The sequence below is a fragment of the Chiloscyllium punctatum genome, chromosome 1 (assembly GCF_047496795.1).
Source record: "Chiloscyllium punctatum isolate Juve2018m chromosome 1, sChiPun1.3, whole genome shotgun sequence".
In the NCBI taxonomy this organism is placed as follows: Eukaryota; Metazoa; Chordata; class Chondrichthyes; order Orectolobiformes; family Hemiscylliidae; genus Chiloscyllium; species Chiloscyllium punctatum.
In genome coordinates, this window is record NC_092739.1 from 10,297,647 (window position 1) to 10,318,973 (window position 21,327).

Below are 21,327 nucleotides of genomic sequence, written 5' to 3' on the forward strand. Positions count from 1 at the left end.
GTGGCTGCCCTTGTTGAGACAAAGATGTCATTCTTACAGTCATTGATGGTATCTTGCGGATTTCTAACTTGTGACATTAATCAGTCTTCCACAGTTATTCCCTGTGTTGAAAACTTCATTATTTTACTTTTATTACTTTTGGTTTGGAGCTGTGAAAAGGTGACCTTTGAGTTGAGAACACCAACTTGTTAAAAGGAGTACAAACTGATATTTGTTTGAGACCAGCCTCGAGGACATTTATTCTTGGCGAATGTTTGAATTTAACTGGGGCCTCACGGAGTTCGGTGGCAACAGGTGAGAAATCAGTGTTTGGTTTTGAACTGTGTCTAAGTCTGAAGGATTGTGGCTACCGAAGCTACAGGAAGGAGATCTGATAGACCGGTCTGCATTGACTGGTGTCTTCAGAAACCAAGCAAGGTACAAACCCATGTTATTTGATATTATGGATCATGAAAACAGCTTAAGTAAACTGGCCCTTCAGTCCAATTGGTCCATGCTGACCAGATATCCTAACCTAATCCACTCCCAGCATTTGGACCATATCCCCTTCCTATTCATATACCCATCTAGCTGTCCTTTAAATACTGGATTAGTGGTGCTGGAAGAGCACAGCAGTTCAGGCAGCATCCAAGGAGCTTTGAAATCGACGTTTTGGGCAAAAGCCCTTCATTTTTGCCTGAAACGTCGATTTCGAAGCTCCTTGGATGCTGCCTGAACTGCTGTGCTCTTCCAGCACCACTAATCCAGAATCTGCTTTCCAGCATCTGCAGTCATTGTTTTTACCTCGTCCTTTAAATACTGTCATTGTACAAGCCTTCACCACTTACTCTGGCAGCTCATTCCATACATGCACCACCCTCGTGTGAAAATGTTAGCTGCAGCATTTAGGCCAATGTGTTTCATTCCACTGGTTTCTGGTTTGGAAGCTTTTGTACTTCTAGAGCCTCTTTCACCATGGCTTTGCTGGTACATGCTGGACCTCTCTGCATTGGTTTGTTCTCTTTTTGGACTGTAGCCATTCCCATCATCACCCCTACAGTTGGGGATCTATGTAAAACCCTAACTTTTGTATTTTGCCCTTTGGTGTTCCTCAGCTACCACACCATCAGAGGTAGTATTCTTATTCTTGTGTTCATTTCTTCTTTAGTCAACAATGCAACTCTACCACCTTTTCCTTTTTGTCTGTCCTTCCTAAATACTGAATATCCCTGGATGTTAAATTCACATCCCGGTCACCCTGCAGCTATGTCTTCGTAATCCTGACTATATCATTTCTGTTTTCATCTATTTGCACAATTAACTCATTCACTTTATTGTGCATTGTCTGTCTATTAAAGTAGAAACCATTCCTATTATTTTTCACTGTGCCCCAGTTTGATGCTGGCCCTTGATGTCTCTGCCTATCACTTTTCTTTTTCCCCTTTCTATCTTTTGATTTTGTTCTTGATTCCCTTTCTTCTGACTCCATAAATAGATTCTCATTCCCCTGTCATTTTAGTTTAAAGCTTCTCCAATCACTCTTACAAATCTTCCTAGTTCATCAGTCCAGGTCCTGCTCAAGTGTAACCCATCTAGTTTGTACTGGTTGCACCTCCCTCATAACTAGTCCCAATGCCCCAGAAATCTGAAACTCCTCCCCTTTAGCATCTCTTCAGTCACAATCATTTGATATATCTTGCTATTTCTACTCTGACTAGCACATGGTACTGATTGTAATCTTGAGATCACTACCTTTTGAGGTAATACTTACTTCCTGACTCCGTGTACACTGCTTTTAGGACCTCCATCACCCTTCTTGCCGATGTCATTTGATCCGATGTGTGCCACAACCACTGGCTATTTACCCAATCGTCCAGAATGTCCTATAGCCATTGTGAAACATCCTTGACCCTAACACCATGGAGGAAATAAACCATACTGGAATCTCATTTGTGGCAACAAAGATGTCTATTTTCCATATAACTGAATCTCCTATACCTATTATATTACCACACTTTTTAACTTCCACTTTGCAGCAGAGACAACTGTGATGCAATTGATTTGGTACTTTCTGCTTTCTCCATGAAGCCATTCCTTTCAACAATATCTCAGGGGAATAGCCACAGGAGACTCTTGCACTGCAGTGCCTGGCTAGTCTTCTTGCTTTGCCTGGTAGTCAGTCATTCCTTTCCTACCTATGGAGTCCAAGCCTGCGATGTGACCACCTCTTTATGTGTGCTATTCACAATACTATCCGCATTGCAGATACTCCACAGTGACCCCAGTCACCGTTCCAATTGCAAAACCCATGCTTCCAGGAGTCGCACCAGAAGTTTCGCTACTTCCTACGCACCCACTGGTCCCAATCTCTAGAAAGCTTACTGGCTTCACTGATAAAGCAGGAGGAGCACACTCTGGTTTTCAGCTCTCCTGTGATGACTTGCTTGTTTAAATTAAGCATCTTTTGGAAGATGCTTAATATTAAATAATCTCAATTATGCTAGGGCATTTCTTCCCTTGTCTTTGTTACTGTAGAATATTGTCCTTTTTTAAATTGATTCATGGGATGAAGGTGTCAGTGATTAGGCCAGCATTTATTGCCCATCCCTAAATGCCAATTCCTAAAGTTATGTGTCAGCTTGATCTTTTATGGCCAAACAGAACGTGCTGTTATGAAGCTTATTATTGAATAAAATTTTATTCAATGCTCTGCTGATCTGGATTTTACTGACAGTGACAGAGGGTACCAAATGAGGAGCTCAAGCAGTTGACTGGACACTGGAGAAAAAGAAAAGTGTCTTTGTAAGAAAGACAGACTGAGGATTTCCACAACCAGACATGAACTAAAGGCTTAATTTCACGTGAATACCTAGTTTAACTTTAATTTGCCTACATGTTTGGAAAACAGTGGAATAAAGAATCCTGCTTCATCATCTTGGATCATCTGTGCATTTAAGTTTCCCCTTTAATGAGTGTTAGATGAATTTTGAAGTTACATATGGTAAAATACGGAGAAAGTGAGGACTGCAGGTGCTAGAGACCAGAGTCGAAGAGTGTGGTACTGGAAAAGCACAACTGGTCTGGCAGCATCCGAGGAGCAGGAGAGTTGACGTTTCAAGCATAAGCTCTTCATCAGGAATGTGGGGGTAAAATATGTTGAAATATGTTGGGGCAAAAATGATGTCATGTAAAAGCAGTAAAGCTTTGGATGCAAAAGTTTCTTGTTTACACAAAATTGTTATCAACAAAGCCAATCTGATACTGGAACAGATGTCAATTGCATTGAAGTCTAAGTTTAGAAACACATGATTCAAGTTTTAGGTATTTCAAAACTATTCATTTTTATCCTTGGCAAGTCCAGTGCTGCTAATGAAAACTGAATTGCTGCATCTGACCTGTGGAATTCTTTGTTTAGGAAGGTTGAACCTCACTTTAGAACAGCCACAATGTTATAGCACTTTATTTTGGCTGCTTAACCTTGTCACGCACCACTGGGTTTGTCAATCAGTACCGTCGTCTTCTTCTGTATAATTTATAAAATGGTGTTTTCTTTCTCCTGTCTGTTTCTTGCAAACTAGTTTCAATGAGTGCAAGATAAAAAGCTTCAATTTCTAGCCCCTTTTTAGCAATGTTTAAGTGTGGAGTATATTGACACACACTGGCTGCAGTTTATCATTTCCCAAAATGGTTGATGCCATCATCAAGTATTGAATAAATATCCATATAACATTACTGAGGCAAATTTTAGTTGTACTGTTAACAGTGCTTGATTAAAATAAAAAGATACAGTTGTTGTTTCTACATGTCTAATATAAATTTATTATTTACAGAGTACCAACACAGAGAGAACGATTAGCAGAAGCAAAGCGCTTAGAAGCATGGAGTAAAAATTTGAAACTCTCCAAACAGGATATTAATCTGTAAGTCTATATATTTTAATTATTGGAGTGGAACTACTACGATATCTCAAATTTTTTTTTAAATGATGGCAGTAAAGATGTGAGTTGAATGGCTTTCAACAGCAATCAACCTTAACTACAACAGGGCTGAACTCTTGCTGTTTCAACATATTTTCAGTGTTTAAGTGTATGGATTTGCAGCATAAAATTGTGCCTTCCTAGTTCTCTTATAGTTACCTTCCTGCAGTATTATCATAGAGTTCTGAGTATAGTCATTTACACATTATTATAGGTGACAGTAATGCTGTCACTCAATTTACTGCTTTTTCAACTTGCAATACACTTGCAAATTAGACTGAAAATTGTAAGATGCATCTTTTGATGAACAATAGAGTCATAGAGATGTACACAAACAGATCCTTAAGTCCAACCCGTCTATGCCAACCAGATATCCGAAATTAATCGAGTTCCATTTGCCAGCACTTGGGTAATATCCCTCTGAATCCTTCCTTCCTATTAGTGTACCCATCCAGTTGTCTTTTAAATGTTGTGATTGTACCAGCCTCCACCACTTCCTATGGCAGCTCATTCCGCACACACACCACCCTCTGCATGAAAAGGTTGCCCCTTCGGTCCTTTTTATTGAAGTTTTTCTCTTCTCACTCTAAACCTGTGTCCTCCAGTTCTGGTCTCCCCCATCCCAGGCAAAAGATCTTGTGTATTTACTCTCTTTCATACCCCTCATAATTTTGTAAACCTCTATAAGGTCACCCCTCAGCCTCTGATGCTCCAGGGAAAACAGCCGCAGCCTATTCAGCCTCTCCCTACAGTTCAAACCCTCCAACCCTGGCAACATCCTTGTAAATCTTTTCTGAACCATTTCAAGTTTCACAACATATTTCAAAAGAGTGGAGAGCCCAGAGATAATCACTAGAATCTAAACAGCAGGACAAGACTGTCACCAGCATACATATTAATGGAAGAGAGGAAGACCAGAATCTGCCACTAGCACCTAAAAGAGTGAGAAATGAGCACCCTTCTGAAATTGTGCAAGAGAGAGTGGGTTAGCAGTTCATAGACAGTATGAAAGAGCAGGAACAGTGCTTTCACAAAGAGCAGGAGAAAAATTGGGGTTAGACTTTCTGAAGCAGCATGAGAGAGCATGTGGGGACAGCAGCTTCATAAAGAGTACAATAGACCTGCGTGAGAAGGGCAACAGTGATGTGACGGTAAAACCAGCAGTAGAAACGGATCTGTTTCTACTTCTTGAGGTAAAGTGTGGTATCACAGGAAACTGGGTAGATGATTGGTAAGTATTTCTTCTGTGTCTGTTTTGATTGGATAAAGTCAGAAGTCACATGACGTCATGTTATAATCCAATAGGTTTATTTGAAATGACTAATTTCCTTCAGGTGCTCCACTTTCCTCCCATAGTCCAAAATGTGCAGGTTAGGTAGACTGGCTGTGCTAAATAGCCCATAGTGTCTATGGTTGTGCGTTTAGGTGGATTAGGCATGGGAAATGCAGGGTTAAGATAGCGGAGTGGGTCCAGATGGGATGGTCTTTGGAAGGTTGGTGTGACCCAATTGACCGATGGCCTGCTTCCACACTGTAGGGATTCTGTGATTCTACAGTGAAAAGCTTCAACTGTCACCATTTTGAATTGTTTAAGAATAAAAAGATATAACTGAAAAAGAGTCTTATCTTTGTTCCACTGCTTCTGCCATGAGTCTTGAGCCCTGAGCAGCTCACCAACAACACCTGCACTTTCCACCAAATACGCCAGACCTACCAATGTGGGAGTCACCGCCTTTCAAGCGCCATCTCTTTGTCGCTAGGCCCACCTTGCTGATGCCACCGATGCTAGGTCCTGTGCTGAACACAGGCTTACCCTGCAACCAGACATCACTGGCTCTACTACCACCATCAACTCACTGATAACTAGGAGACCTTGGCTATGGGCTTATCACAACCAGGAGCTTATAGCTGCTGCCTCGTCGATAACCAGGATTCCCTGCTCCGGACCTGCCTTGACCGCAATCAGAAGTCCCTGACTCCTCTGCCAATCAATTATGCCAGGATTCCCCACTCTGGGTATATCGCGCTGCTGATGCTAAAGCTGACTCTTTGGTCATGCCAAAGACCCCACTATGGGCCTACTGCATCCAGGCGTCTCTGGCTCTGCTGCAGGCTAGGCTGCCACTGCCTCACCAAGAATCCTGTTGCATTTGCCTACTCCCAAGATGCTGGCTTCTCGGACACGAAGAAGATGAAAGAAAGAAGAAAAAGAGAGAAGACGAGAAAGATAAGGGAGAAGGAAGGAAGCGGCTGGTCTGCAATCGATGCGTTCAGGACCCTGAATGTTGCCTATCTTGCCGGCGCCGCCATCTTGAAATGTAATTCCAGACGGAATTTGAGGGAATTTTTGTACACCCAAAACGTGGTGGGAATCAAAACATTTAAGAAGTATTTAAATGTGTACCTGCAATGCCAAGGCTATGGTCAAGCACTGGAAAATGGGATTAGAATAGTTGTGTTTATTTCTGACAAATTGGAAAACTACTAATCTGACATGCCTGTTCAAGAAGGGAGGAAGCCAGAAAGCAGGAAACTAGGTCAATTCACTTCACAAATGTTCTTGGGGAAAATGCTAGAGTCCATTATTGAGGAGGAATATTTAGAACTACTGAATGCAATCAATCAGAGCCAGCATTAGTTTAGTGGAACAAAAATCACATTTGTCAAATTTGAGGATATATCAAGCAGTGTTGAAAGGGAACAAATGGATATATTGTATTTGGATTTCCATAAAGCATTTGAGAAGGCGCCACATTAAGGTTTACTGGATAAGGTAGAAACTTACAGTATTGCAGATAATGTTTTGGCATGAATTGATATTTGGTTAACACATAGAAGACTGAGTCAGGGTGAATTGATCTTTTTCAGGTTGAAAATCTGTAACGACTGGAGTGCCACAAGAATCAGATCTAAGTCTTCAATTACTTGCTACCCATATTAATGACTTGGAAAGGGGGCACAGTATAATGTTAATTAATTTACAGGCAATACAAAAAATAGGTGGGAAGGCATGTTGTGATGAGGACATGAGGAATCTGCAAGGGAAGGTAGATTAGTTGAGTAAATGGGCATATCTTGGCAGATGGTTTTCAGTGGAGCAAAGTGTGAGGTTATGCACTTTGGTAGGAAGAATCGAAAGGTAGACTGTGATTTAAATGGAGAGACATCTAGTGCAAAGAGATTTGTGTCATCTTGTATATAAAGTACAAGCAATACGAAGAAAATATGTGACCTTGATAAGCAGCGAGTATTAATACATGACAGGAAGATGGCTGGTGTGCGTAAACAAGAAATCCTTTTTTCCCCTCACTGCTTCATGTCTTCATGACTTCATCAAATATCCATGTGTGTTAGTTTGGATCTACACTTGGGAGTTTATCTCCACTGAATTCAGCATACAGTACTCACAATATCCTTAATTTTTTACCCTTTTTCAAATAGAACTGGATGGATTATTGATCGACCTTATAGTCCCAAAAAGGAATTCCTTTAGTAAAAAATGACCAAAAATCAGTGAGTTCTTTATCTAAACCTGTCCTGATGTTATCCATCTGCTATTAACTTCTTGAACCTTCATGGTGGCACGGTGGCTCAGTGGTTACCACTGCTGCCTCACAGCACCAGGGACGCAGGTTCAATTCCAGCCTCGAGCAACTATCTGTGTGGAGTTTGGACATTCTCCCAGTGTCTGCGTGGGTTCCCTCCGGGTGCTCTAGTTTCCTCCCACAGTCCAAAGATGTGCAGACCAGGTGAATTGGCCATGCTAAATTGCCCATAGTGTTAAGTGCATTAGGCAGAGGGAAATAGGTCTGGGTGGGTTACTCTTCGGAGGGTCGGTGTGGACTTGTTGGGCTGAAGGGCCTGTTTCCACATTGTAGGGAATCTAATTGAAATTACCTGCTATCCTAATCAGCTGTCCTGACCTCTCCACCATTCCTTATTTCACCATGTGGTCTTCGACTCTACTGGTTTTAATACTCCCTTACATCTAGAACTGACTGACAGGGTTACATTGGTTCAAATTGAGCTGGTATGTGCTGTTCTTTGTGGAAGTTCAGTCTAATTCCTTATCAGAAGTTTGAATTCTTGGGTTGTTCACTAGAGTAACTTAAGTTCTGCTTTCACACACTATGTCTTGACATCAGCAAGTATCTTAATGAAGTAAGGCTAAATGAAATGCCCAAAAATGTGACCATGGTTCCTTATTGATTGAACTTATAGCTCCTGGAATCTAAGAATAGCCATCATATGAATTCATTACTTGAGAAAAAAAAGTATTCCCCAGTCAAATAAGACTAACTTGTCCCTTTGCCAATTTTAATTTTTGTACATTATATATATCATATTATTAATTTTAGCAGACCTGTCACATTGAGAGGGAGAAACTTTATTCAATCTCTCATTTTTAGTTTTTTATTAATCGTCAGTTCTTCTATAATATGATGGTTATGTTCTTGTGCAACCCCAAGTTATAGAAAAGTCGCTGTTTAGAAATAGCGCTTAAAGCGTTGGCAATGTAATCACATTATAGCCAACATAAGTTTTAAAAGAAGGGTTCCAACCTGAAACATCGATTTTCCTGCTCCTTGGATGCAGGAGAAAGTGAGGACTGCAGATGCTGGAGACCAGAGTTGAAAAGTGTGGTGCTGGAAAAACACAGCAGGCCAGGCAGCATCCAAGGAGCAGGAGAATTGACATTTCGGGCATAAGCCCTTCTTACAGAAGAAGGGCTTATGCCTGAAGCGTTGATTCTCCTGCTCTCCAGATGCTGCCTGGCCTGCTGTGTTTTTCCAGCACCACACTTTTCAACTCTGGTCTCCAGCATCTGCAGTCCTCACTTTCTCCTAGTTGATCTCTACTTATATATCATTCCAATCAGAACTATTAGGATCAGGCACTGAGTAATTATCTACACCTCTGAGGCTATTCCTCCCTGGTTTTGTAAGCTGTTTCATTTCATTGGTAGTCTCCTAATTTTTTTTTCCCAATTTAAGTGCTGTCATTTGTATTTTAACTAGCTGTTCCTGGGAAGTAATATTACTTTTAATTGAAACTGAGATACAATGGAGTTAATATCTAAATTTCACTCAGTTTCATGGACAGGATTGGGAGAGAACTGAAACTCTGTACTCTTTTGTTTTGCTGTCCATAATCAATGTATTTTTTTTCATTGGGAGGATGGTTAGATCAGATGGCTGGATGCTGGTTTGCAATGCAATGTAATGCCAACAGCAGAGGTTCAATTCCTGTACCAGTGAAGATACCACCACTGTCCTTCTCGGCCTGACCCTTGCCTGAGGTGTGGTGGCTCTCTGGTTAAACCACTGCCAGTCCTCTCTCAGCTGTTTTTTCTAGTTCTCTCTCACCCTCGCTCTTTCCCTCCCCCCGCGCCATGATCTATTATGACAATATTTTTAGAAGAAATACTGTTTATGAGCCCTTTGCATAGTCAAGTTAGTAAGAACAGCAACCTTAATTAATTAAAGATGATAATTATGTTGATACATTTACCCCAAAAGTCAAATCACCAAGCCACCAATACACACCCAAATGCTCTCTTGCGCTCACTCCCATGCTCACTCTTGCACTCACTTTTGCATTCACTTTCGTGATCACTTTCATGTTCACTTTCTCAGTCTCAAACAGTCCAGTTCAAGCAGTGGTGCACTTTTAACAATTGCAAACAAAATAATAATTCATAAGAAGCTGTCATTGCCATCCCATTAAAAATGATGTTTCACTCTGTAGGGCTAATCTAGATAGATTCACGAGCTGGGACTATATGCCAAAGTTGCTGTGACATTCACTCGCAGAGATCAGTGTTCAGCAGGTGAAGTTGGCACTTCTAATTTGACTATAATGTGTATACATTATTGAAGATAGAAGTGAGTTGAACTGCTTTTACATCACTAGAAATTGATTTGTTCACATCAATGATCTAAAGAGGTGTTTATACCAAAGAAAATCTCCTAAGTGAGCTGATTTACTGTTCTAGCACATCCAATCATAAATAGTCGTGAGCAATTAACTAATTAGACTCATAGAGATGTACAGCATGGAAACAGATCCTTTGGTCTAACCTGGTAAAAACAATGACTGCAGATGCTGAAAACCAAATACTGGATTAGTGGTGCTGGAAGAGCACAGCAGTTCAGGCAGCATCCAACGAGCAGCGAAATCGACGTTTCGGGTAAAAGCCCTTCATCAGGAATAAAGCACCACTAATCCAGCCTTTGGTCTAACCTGTCCATACCAACCAGATATCCCAACCCAATCTAGTCCCACTTGCCAACACCTGGCCCATATCCCTCCAAACCCTTTCTATTCATATACCCATCCAAATGCCTCTTAAATGTTGCAATTGTACCAGCTTCCACCACTTCCTCTGGCAACTCATTCCATACATATACCACCCTCTGTGTGAAAACGTTTCCCCTTAGGTCTCTTTTATATCTTTCCCCTCTCATCCCAAACCTATGCCCTCTGGTTCTGGATTCCCCAACCCCAGGGAAAAGACTTTGTCTATTTACCCTATCTATGCCCCTCATAATTTTGTAAACCTCTATAAGGTTACCCCTCAGCCTCCGACACTCCAGGGAAAACAGCCCTCCAACCCTGGCAACAGCTTTGTAAATCTATTCTGAACCCTTTCAGGTTTCACAAAATCCTTACGTAGCAGAGACCGAAACTGAACGCAGTACTCCAAAAGCGGCCGAAACAATATCCTGTACAGCTGCAACATGATCTACCAACTCCCATATTCAATACCAATGCACTGACCAATAAACACAAGCATACCAAATACCGTAATAATTATTCAATCGACCTGCCATTCCACTTTCAAGGAACTATGAACCTGCACTCCAAGGCTTTTTTTGTTCAGCAACACCCCCAGGAACTTGCCATTAAGTGTACAAGTCCGGACTTGATTTGCCTTTCCATGATGCAGCACCTCACATTTATCTAAATTAAACTCCACCTGCCCATTTCTTCATATTCTGTGAAATAAATTAATTATCTGAAGACTGACAGTGCCCTCCATTTGGTCCTTCAAGCTGAAGATAACGACAAAATATTTTCACTTTGTCTGTTACATTTATGTGTTTGGCTGTACTATTATTGAGACTGAGTTATGAAGCCTCCCCTTTCACATCAGTATTTACTGTGGAAAAGGATATGGAAGATATAGACTGTAGGGAAATAGATGGTGACACCTTGCAAAATGTCCATATTATAAAGGAAGAAGTGCTGGATGTATTGAAACGTATAAAGGTGGATAAATCCCCAGGACCTGATCAGGTATACCCGAGAACTCTGTGGGAAGCTAGAGAAGTGATTGCTGGGCCTCATTGTTAGTCACAGGTGAGGTGCTGGAAGACTGGAGGTTGGCAAACGTGGTGCCACTGTTTAAGAAGAGTGGTAAGGACAAGCCAGGGAACTATAGACCGGTGAGCCTGACCTCGGTGGTGGGCAAATTGTTGGAGGGAATCCTAAGGGACAGGATGTACATGTATTTGGAAAGGCAAAGACTGATTTGTGATAGTCAACATGGCTTTGTGCATGGGAAATCATGTCTCACAAACTTGATTGAGTTTTTTGATGAAGTAAGAAAGAAGATTGATGAGGGCAGAGCAGTAGATGTGATCTATATGGACTTCAGTAAGGCAGTCGACAAGGTTCCCCATGGGAGACTGATTAGCAGGGTTAGATCTCATGGAATACAGGGAGAACTAGCCATTTGGATACAGAACTGACTCAAAGGTAGAAGACAGAGGGTGATGGTGGAGGGTTGTTTTTCAGACTGGAGGCCTGTGACCAGTGGAGTGCCACAAGGCACAAGGATCGATGCTGGGCCCTCTACTTTTTGTCATTTACATAAATGATTTGGATGCGAGCATAAGAGGTATAGTTAGTAAGTTTGCAGATGACACCAATATTGGAGGTGTAGTGGACAGCGAAGAGGGTTACCTCAGATTACAACAGGATCTGGACCAGATGGGCCAATGGGCTGAGAAGTGGCAGATGGAGTTTAATTCAGATAAATGCGAGGTGTTGCATTTTGGGAAAGTAAATCTTAGCAGGACTTATACACTTAATGGTAAGGTCCTAGGGAGTGTTGCTAACAAAGAGACCTTGGAGTGCAGGTTCATAGCTCCTTGAAAGTGGAGTCTCAGGTAGATAGGATAGTGAAGAAGGCGTTTGGTATGCTTTTCTTTATTGGTCAGAGTATTGAGTACAGGAGTTGGGAGGTCATGTTGTGGCTGTACAGGTCATTGATTAGGCCACTGTTGGAATATTGCGTGCAATTCTGGTCTCTTTCCTATCGGAAAGATGTTGTGAAGCTTGAAAAGGTTCAGAAATGATTTATAAGGATGTTGCCAGGGTTGGAGGATCTGAGCTACAGGGAGAAGCTGTACAGGCTGGGGCTGTTCTCCCTGGAGTGTCGGAGGCTGAGGGGTGACCTTAGAGGTTTACAAAATCATGAGGGGCATGGATAGGGTAAATAGGCAAAGTCTTTCCCTGGGGTTGGAGAGTCAAGAACTAGAGGGCATAGGTTTAGGGTGAGAGGGGAAAGATACAAAAGAGGCCGAAGGGGCAACTTTTTCACGCAGAGGGTGGTATGTGTATTGAATGAGCTGCCAGAGGAAGTGGTGTAGGCTGGTACAATTGCAACATTTAGGAGGCATTTGGCTGGGTATAAGAATAGGAAGGGTTTGGAGGGATATAGGCCGGGTGCTGGCAGGTCGGACTAGATTGGGTTGGGATATCTGGTCAGCATGGACAAGTTGGACTGAAGGGTCTGTTTGCATGCTGTACATCTCTATGACTCTATGACTCTAAATCCCAGGACCTGATCAGGTGTACCCTGGAACTCTATGGGAAGCTAGAGAAGCGATTGCTGGACCTCTTGCTGAGATATTTGTATCAGCAATAGTCACAGGTGAGGTCCCGGAAGATTGGAGGTTGGCTAACATGGTGCCACTGTTTAAGAAGGGTGATAAGGACAAGCCAGGGAACTATAGACCAGTGAGCATGATGTCGGTGGTGGGCAAGTTGTTGGAGGGAATCCTGAGGGACAGGATGCACATGTATTTGGAAAGGCAAGGGCTGATTAGGGATAGTCAACATGGCTTTGTGTGTGGGAACTCATGTCTCACAAACTTGATTGAGAATTTTGAAGAAGTAACAAAGAGGACTGATGAGGACAGAGCGGTAGATGTGATCTATATGGACTTCAGTAAGGTGTTCGACAAGGTCCCCCATGGGAGACTGATTAGCAAGGTTAGATCTCATGGAATACAGAGAGAACTAGCCATTTGGATGCAGAACTGGCTCAAAGGTAGAAGACGGAGGGTGGTGGTGGAGGGTTGTTTTTCAGACTGGAGGCCTGTGACCACAAGGATTGGTGCTGGGTCCTCTATCTTTTGTCATTCACAAAAATGATTTGGATGCGAGCATAAGAGATACAATTAGTAAGTTTGCAGATGATACCAAAATTGGATGTGTAGTGGACAGCAATGAGGGTTACCTCAGATTACGAGAGGATCGTGACCAGATGGGCCAATGGGCTGAGAAGTGGCAGATGGAGTTTAATTCAGATAAATGCGAGGTGCTGCATTTTGGGAAAGCCAATCTTAGCAGGACTTATACACTTAATGGTAAGGTCCTAGGGAGTGTTGCTGAACAAAGAGACCTTGGAGTGCAGGTTCATAGCTCCTTGAAAGTTTAGTTGCAGGTCGGTAGGATAGTGAAGAAGGCGTTTGGTATGCTTTCTTTTATTGGTCGCAGTATTAAGTACAGGAGTTGGGAGGTCATGTTGTGGCTGTACAGGACATTGGTTAGGTCACTGTTGGAATATTGTGTGCAATTCTGATCTCCTTCCTATCAGCAAGATGTTGTTAAACCTGAAAGGGTTCAGAAAAGATTTACAAGGATGTTGCCAGGGTTGGAGGTTTTGAGGTGTAAGGAGAGGCTGAACAGGCTGGGGCTATTTTCCGCTGGACCATTGGAGGCTGAGGGGTGACCTTGTAGAGGATTATAAGATCATGAGGGGCATGAATAGGTAAATAGACTGTCTTTTCCTGGGGTGTGGCACTCCTAAACTAGAGGGCATAGGTTTAGGGTGAGAGGGGAAAGTTTTAAAAGGGACCTAAGGAGCAACTTTTTCATGCAGTGGGTGGTGCGTGTATGGAATGAGCTGTTTCAGGAAGTGGAGGAGACTGGTACAATTGCAATATTTAAAAGGCATCTGGATGGGTATATGAATAGGAAGGGTTTAGAGGGATATGCGTCAAATGCTGGCAAATGGGACTAGATTTATTTAGGACATCTGATTAGCATGGAAGTTTGGACCAAAGGGTCTGTTTCCATGCTGTACATCTTTGACTCTATGCCTCTAAATGGATGAAGGCAGTGAATACAGAAAAGGCTGATAACAACTCCTTACCAATCCAACTGACTTGAATGGACAGCCCTGACTGGTGACTAACCAGAACTGCGGTATAAGATTGATATAACACTCTGTGAATAGCGCCATGTCCATCCCTTGACTGATTGATTGCTGCTGACAACCATGATAAGTTAACTGGCTTTGTGGCTGTGGTAAACACCAAGGCAAAACAGCAAGTACAAAGACAAGTACAGTGCATCTTTAAGCTCTGGTTGAGGGGGAAAAGCATAAAAGAAAAGGCAAGACAAGGCAAGATACAATGAGCATCCAAGTAGGCACAAAGTGAGTGAGTGTCAAGACAGCAAGTGAGGACTCATGAGAATCCATGAGATGGTGGTCCTTGTCTCTGCGTATGAATTGTTCTGGCAGAAATGATAGAACTGCATTGTAAGTAGGTCAGAGATGTGCTATGAGGATATGGTGAGGTTGGTACGCATCTGATGCTAACCTCTGTGGATGGAGCAGAGGTACAGACAGTCACTCACTGTGGACCATGCTCTGAAATGATGGTGATTGATATCCAACTTGAAAGCCCTAAAGACCAAGTGGTGAATGGAAGTCACCAGATACTCTCTGACTTTCATGTCGGGAATTGTCATACAGTTTGGGCGGCATGGTGGCACAGTGGTTAGCACTGCTGCCTCACAGCGCCTGAGACCCGGGTTCAATTCCCACCTCAGGTGACTGACTGTGTGGAGTTTGCACGTTCTCCCCATGTCTGCGTGGGTTTCTTCCGGGTGCTCCGGTTTCCTCCCACAGTCCAAAGATGTGCAGGTCAGGTGAATTGGCCATGCTAAATTGCCCGTAGTGTTAGGTAAGGGGTAAATGTAGGGGTATGGGTGGGTTGCGCTTCGGCGGGTCAGTGTGGACTTGTTGGGCCGAAGGGCCTGTTTCCACACTGTAATGTAATGTAATCTAATCATTAATAGTTTCAGTCAAGCAGGTGGGAAGATGGAAAACAGCTCATTAATGAGGCAAGGTTAAATACTAATGGCATACAAATGATTGTAAATTGATTCCAGTTAGGCTTTTATCCACTTCAAAACCATTGTTGGAGAATTGGACAATTTCTCTTCACGTCGTAAATCTCATTTATGCCAAACTCATTCCATTTTCCCAAATGAGTCTCTACTACTAATGTCATTGAGGGGCTGGGAAAATTCTACCCATTGATCTATATCTTACATTTCTCTGGCTAAATCTTAATCACGGTAGGTTCATTGGAAGGTTCTCTTGCTGTATCTTACCAAACTCACCTCATTAATTACCTATAGTACCCCCATGGCATTGCTGACATCTGACTTCGCTACCTCAAACACATGCTGTTCCCAGACAACTTGATTGCTCAGTAGATCTCCCAAAATTCATATCCCTTGTACCTGTGATATTTTAAAAGCTCACTGCATACCTGAACAAGCACTGTCAGTGCTGAGCTGCCCTGCATGGTTGGTGACATTTGCTGTTTAGACAAGGAAATCAGTGCCCCACTTTGCGGTCAGGGACCTGAAGGTGGGGACTTGTGGGAGTTCTTTCTCCCCCGTGGCAAGTAGTAGAAGCCACGATACTAGACCGTGCAGCCTGGTCTGAGGTTTCCACACAGTTTAAAGTAGTTTTAGTTGCCTTGAAGATTGCACAGCACTATAGGAAGAAAGTCACTGGTCTTCCTTCACGCCACCAAGGTATAATACACTATCCTCTCTCTGACACCTCGCACTCGCTCTATCTCTGCTACTGTACCCACCTTCCACCAAGATTTATGCTTTACAATTCTCTCCATTGTCTGCAACGTCTTTCCCAAACAATCTCACCCACCTCAACGCTTGATCCCACTAACCCTGTATGCCCTCTGCATTGCCTACTCACTTGGGACACCTTCCCACCTGTGCCAAGAGTAAAAGCTGAGCCATCCACTTTCAACTCCTGGAAAATCTGCTTGACTCATTCTATGAGGAAAACAGTCATTGGTGCAGGAATAGGGCATTCACTCCCTCACATCTGTTCCACCATTCACTGAGATCATAACTCTCTGTGGACTAACTCCATTTGCTTGCATGGGGCCCAAAGCTCTTAATACCTTTGCTCGACAAAAATGGATCTATCTCAGATTTTAAATCTAACAGCTGATCCTGCATCCACTGCTATTTGTGGAAGGGAATTGCAAACATCTTCCTCCCTTTGTATATAGAAGTGCTTCTCCTGGTGGTCCACAGTAGGGCATAAAAGAGTCGGGGGTACTAGTGATGTACTGCCTGCCATTTGGCTCCTCACCCCTAATGAGGAGAGGATCCTGACACCAACTGCCCCGAGTTGGGGATGGATTAGTATCAGAAGCCACCCTTGACTTACTTTGCTGGGACCCCCTGAGCAAAAGCTAGCTCTCTTGGCTTGACTAAGTCCTGATGAAACCTATGACAAGACTCTTGGCTTTGTGTCTACTTAACCCACGCCCTCCACCTCTTCCAAGACTTCCATTTCCCCGGCCCCCAACGTCTCATCTTCACCATGGACATCCAATCCCTCTACACCTCCATTTGCCATGACCAGGGCCTCCAAGCCCTCTGTTTCTTCCTCTCCCGACGTCTCCAACAGTACCCTTCCACTGACACACTCATTCATTTGGCTGAACTGGTCCACACCCTTAACAATTTCTCCTTCGAATCCTCCCACTTCCTCCAGATTAAAGGGGTAGCCATGAGCACCTGTATGGGCCCCAGCTATGCCTGTCTCTTCGTCGGCTACATAGCAGTTCCACCTTCCGTAGTTACACCGGCACCACTCCCCACCTCTTCCTCCGCTACATTGATGACTGCATCAGCGCCACCTCGTGCTCCCGCGAGGTGGTTGAGCAGTTCATCAACTTCATCAACACATTCCACCCCGACTTTAAATTCACCTAGACCATCTCTGACACCTCCCTCCCCAACCTGGACCTCTGCATCTCCATCAATGACAACTGACTTGACACTGACATTTTTTACAAACCCACTGACCCCCCCAGCTACCTGGATTACACCTCTTCCCACCCTACCTCCTGCAAAAGTTCTATCCCGTATTCCCAATTCCTCCACCCCCGCCATATCTGCTCCCAGGAGCACCAGTTCCACCACAGAACACACCAGATGAAGACCTTCTTTAAAGACAGCAGTTTCCCTTCCCACGTGATTGATGATGCCCTCCAATGCATCTCATCCATGTCACGCTCCTTCGTCCTCAAACCTCACCCCGCCAATCGTAACAAGGACAGAACCTCCCTGGTCCTCACCTTCTGTCCTACCAACCTTCTCATTAACCATATCATCTGCCGACATTTCCGCCACCTCGAAACGGACCCCACCACCAGGGATATATTTCCTTCCCCACCCCTTTCCACTTTCCCCCACCTTACCCCAGTTCCAACCTTCCAGCTCAGCACCATCCTCATGACCTGTCCTACCTGCCAGTGTTCCTTCCAACTTATCCACTCCACCCTTCTCTCTGACCTATCACCTTGATCCCCACCCCCATCCACCTATTGTACTCTTTGCTACCTTTTCCCTACCCCCCACCCCCCTCCCATTTATCTCTCCACCCTGGAACCTCCCTGCCTTCAGTCATGATGAAGGGCTTTTGCTGGAAACGTTGATTTTCCTGCTCCTCAGATGCTGCCTGATTTGCTGTGCTTTTCCAGCACCACTCTAATCTTGGACTCTGATCTCCAGTAAATGCAGTCCTCACTTTTGCCTAACAGTAATATGAGTCTGGCATCTCTTGCTGAGGAGCCAAAGTGCAAAAAGACAAGGCATGGGTACTCAGCTTTGAAAGCAACTGAGTTTGGAGATGCACCCTGGTCCAGTCCATGTGTGTCCCTGAATGCACAATGTCCTTGTAATATTACACTGATTGTTGCTGTGGAGCATTGAATTGCAGAAGCTTCTTTTAAGTTGTTCAAAGATGTGCACTGAAGATTGTTTGTAGCTGACACATGGCAGATGCAAATGTCCATGGACCGAGTGCATGTGGCCAGTGCCCTTGGAATGTGACCTGAGGTGTTGGTGCAAGGTTTCCAACATGGAGGCCATTCAGAGTAAAGTGGTAAATTGAAATCACGAAATTGCTCACTCTGATTTCGTTGTCAGGTTTTTCTGAGATCAAGCTTGTTTGGCAAGGGGTTGAATATTAATGAAGTGTGTTGGTCTGTTAGCAAGGCACATAACAACAATCACTATAAATTGGCAATACATGACTGCCTAGCAAGAATCGTGCAACATCACTTATGAGAAGCATAAAAGCTGGCATGAGTTGCTCGAGATGTGCGTTGCTGCAATTGTTACCTGATTCTGCCATATATGTTGCTGCAGCCCATATCCCACAACCCATAATAAGATTCTTCCCATATTAACTGTTGTAAAGTAAGGGCGGAATAGAATAACTATTGTGATGTGAGGAACTGCAGTGATTGTACATAATTTAATCAGATTACATGAAGAGGAATTACCTAAATGAGCAGAAAAAGAGGTGAAATTAGTTTTTGGTGATAATGGAAAACTGATGATAGCGAGCAAATTGATAGCCTATTTAATTCCATTAAAAATCATTAAAGGCAGAAAATGGACTGTCAATTTGTTATTACCATTCTTTTATTGTCCAAGTCATGTTTCCTGAAAAATGCTTTGGGAAATTTGTACTACTTTATTGGACATTGTGGATATCAGTTCTATTTCATTGAACAGTGTGTAATATTCCAAACAATATACAATGTTTCAATTGAAATGGTCATATTTATTATATATAAATGACTGCCATTATTGTATGGTGTCAGTTGCAACACAGGAGAAGTAGTGGTGGAGTAGTTTAGTCACTGGACAAATAACCCAGAGACCCAGGCTAATACTGTGGGGATAATGCATACAAATCCCACTATGGCAAATGAAATAGTTTGAATTCAGTTAGTAGATCTGTAATTAAAATACATTTGGTTCATTAGGTAAGGTAAATATACCATCATCACGTGGTCTGGCCTACATGTGACTCCAGATCCACAGTAACATCGCGACATTAATTGCCCTCTGAAATGGTATGGCAAGTCTTTCAGTTGCAGGTAAATGAAACAAAATCTGATTAAAAAATGATGAAATTGGATGGGCCCCCCAGTATTTATCAAAACAACAGAAGCAACAACTGCACACACAACCCTATTGACCCTGCAACGTCCTCCTTGTTAACATCTGAGGATTGTGCTTGAAATTGAGAGAACAGTCTGACAATGCTGCCATTTTATCAAGGTTATTTTGTCCTTGATTTTTTTTTAAGAGAGGTCGTAAAGACAGAAGTGCCGAGGGGTCCAGAAAAAGCCTAGTTTAACAATGGCAGGGGAGTGGCCAGCTCTCCCAGTTCAGTTTTTTTTTCTAATTTGGTTTAGCTGTAGCAGTCAGAAGATGCTGGAGTCAAGGAAAGATTCCAAGCTCCAACAGGTGATTCCTGACTGACTTTTCTTTCTGGAATCTCTTTGGAAGTTGTTTCCTTCTGCATGTAAGAACTTATGTTTGAATTTACCCTTTTTGTCAAGGGGTGTGTTTATGGAATATTGCTGGATTGGAACAGTTCCTTAGTTAAGTTGCTATAATGGGTTGCTTAAGTTTTCCAATAGCTAAGTTATTCTATACTCTATTTTCTTTTGTTCATGTTTCAACTACAGTGTTTAAATAAATTCTGTTTTGTTTAAAGCAGAGTGGTTTGACCAGCTGCATCACACGTGCAATATCCACTATACATCTGCCTTTAAAATAAGACAAAGCTAGGGTCCAGACTACCACCTTAAAATATTTTGAAGGGTTCTGGCCTGGTCCATAATTTTAAGTCCCAAGACCAGTTAAGCAAGAGCCTGATATACTCATTCACACGTGGTGAAGTCAGCAAGAGTTTGTCAAGGGAAGGCCCTGTCCGATACATTGTTGGAATTCTTTGATGAGATAATGAGTAAGTTAGACAAAGGAGAGCTCGTGGATGTGATTTATTTGGATCAGCAAAAGGCCTTTGACAAGGTACCACACAGAAGGCAGCTAAATAAGCTAAGAAGCCACAGTATTATGGGAGCGTACTGACATGGAGAAAGGATTGGCTGACTGGCAGAAGGTAAAGAGTAGTATGACAGCATCTTTTCCAGTGTGGCAACCGGTGCCTTGTGGAGTCCTACAACTGTCCGTATTGGGACTACAACTACTCATGTTATACATTAGCAATCTGGATGAAGGAATTGAGGAAATTGTTGCTACTTTTGCAGATGACACAAAGATAAGTGAAGGAACAGGTAGTGTTGAGGAGGTAGGATGCTGCAGAAGTACTTAAACAGGCTAGGAGAGTTGCCAAAGCAGTGGCAGATGGAATATCATTGGAAGGAATTATGTTATACACTTTGGTAGGAAGAAGAGACGCACAGGCTATTTTCTAAATGTGGAAATGCTTTAGAAATCTGAAGGACAAAGGGAATTAGGAGTTCTAGTTCAGGATTCACTTAAGGTTAATACGTAAGTTCAGTTAGGAAGGCAAATACAATGTTAGCATTCATTTCAAAAAGGCTAGGTGCTCAGACTGTGTAAGACTTTGGCCAGACTGCATTTGGAAGATTGTGAGCTGTGTTCGACCTGTTACCTCAGGAAGGATGTGCTGGCCTTAGATTAGGTCCAGAGCAGCTTTATAAGAACAATCCTGGGGATGAAAGGCTTGTCATATGAGGAGTGGTTGAGTACTCTGGGTCTGTACTCGATGGAGTTTAGAAGGATGAGGGATGATTTCATTGAAACTTAAAGAATACTGAGAAGCCTGGATAGAGTGGTCATGGAGAAGATGTTTCCATAAGCAGAAAAGACTAGGAGCTAAGGGCACAGTGTGAGGGTGAAGTGACAGCCATTTAGAGGCTGAGATGAGGAAGAATTCCTTCAACCA

The 21,327-nt window shown here is 42.9% G+C and overlaps 1 protein-coding gene across 1 annotated transcript in view; it reads left to right on the forward strand.

Annotated features, from left to right (window-relative positions):
- ttc29 (tetratricopeptide repeat domain 29) overlaps window positions 1-21,327 on the forward strand; it is a 480,386-nt gene that overhangs the window by 18,030 nt on the left and 441,029 nt on the right. The window contains exon 3 of the mRNA XM_072568671.1: window positions 3,810-3,899. Coding sequence (XP_072424772.1) covers window positions 3,810-3,899 — 90 coding nt within the window. The remainder of the gene's footprint in view (window positions 1-3,809; window positions 3,900-21,327) is intronic.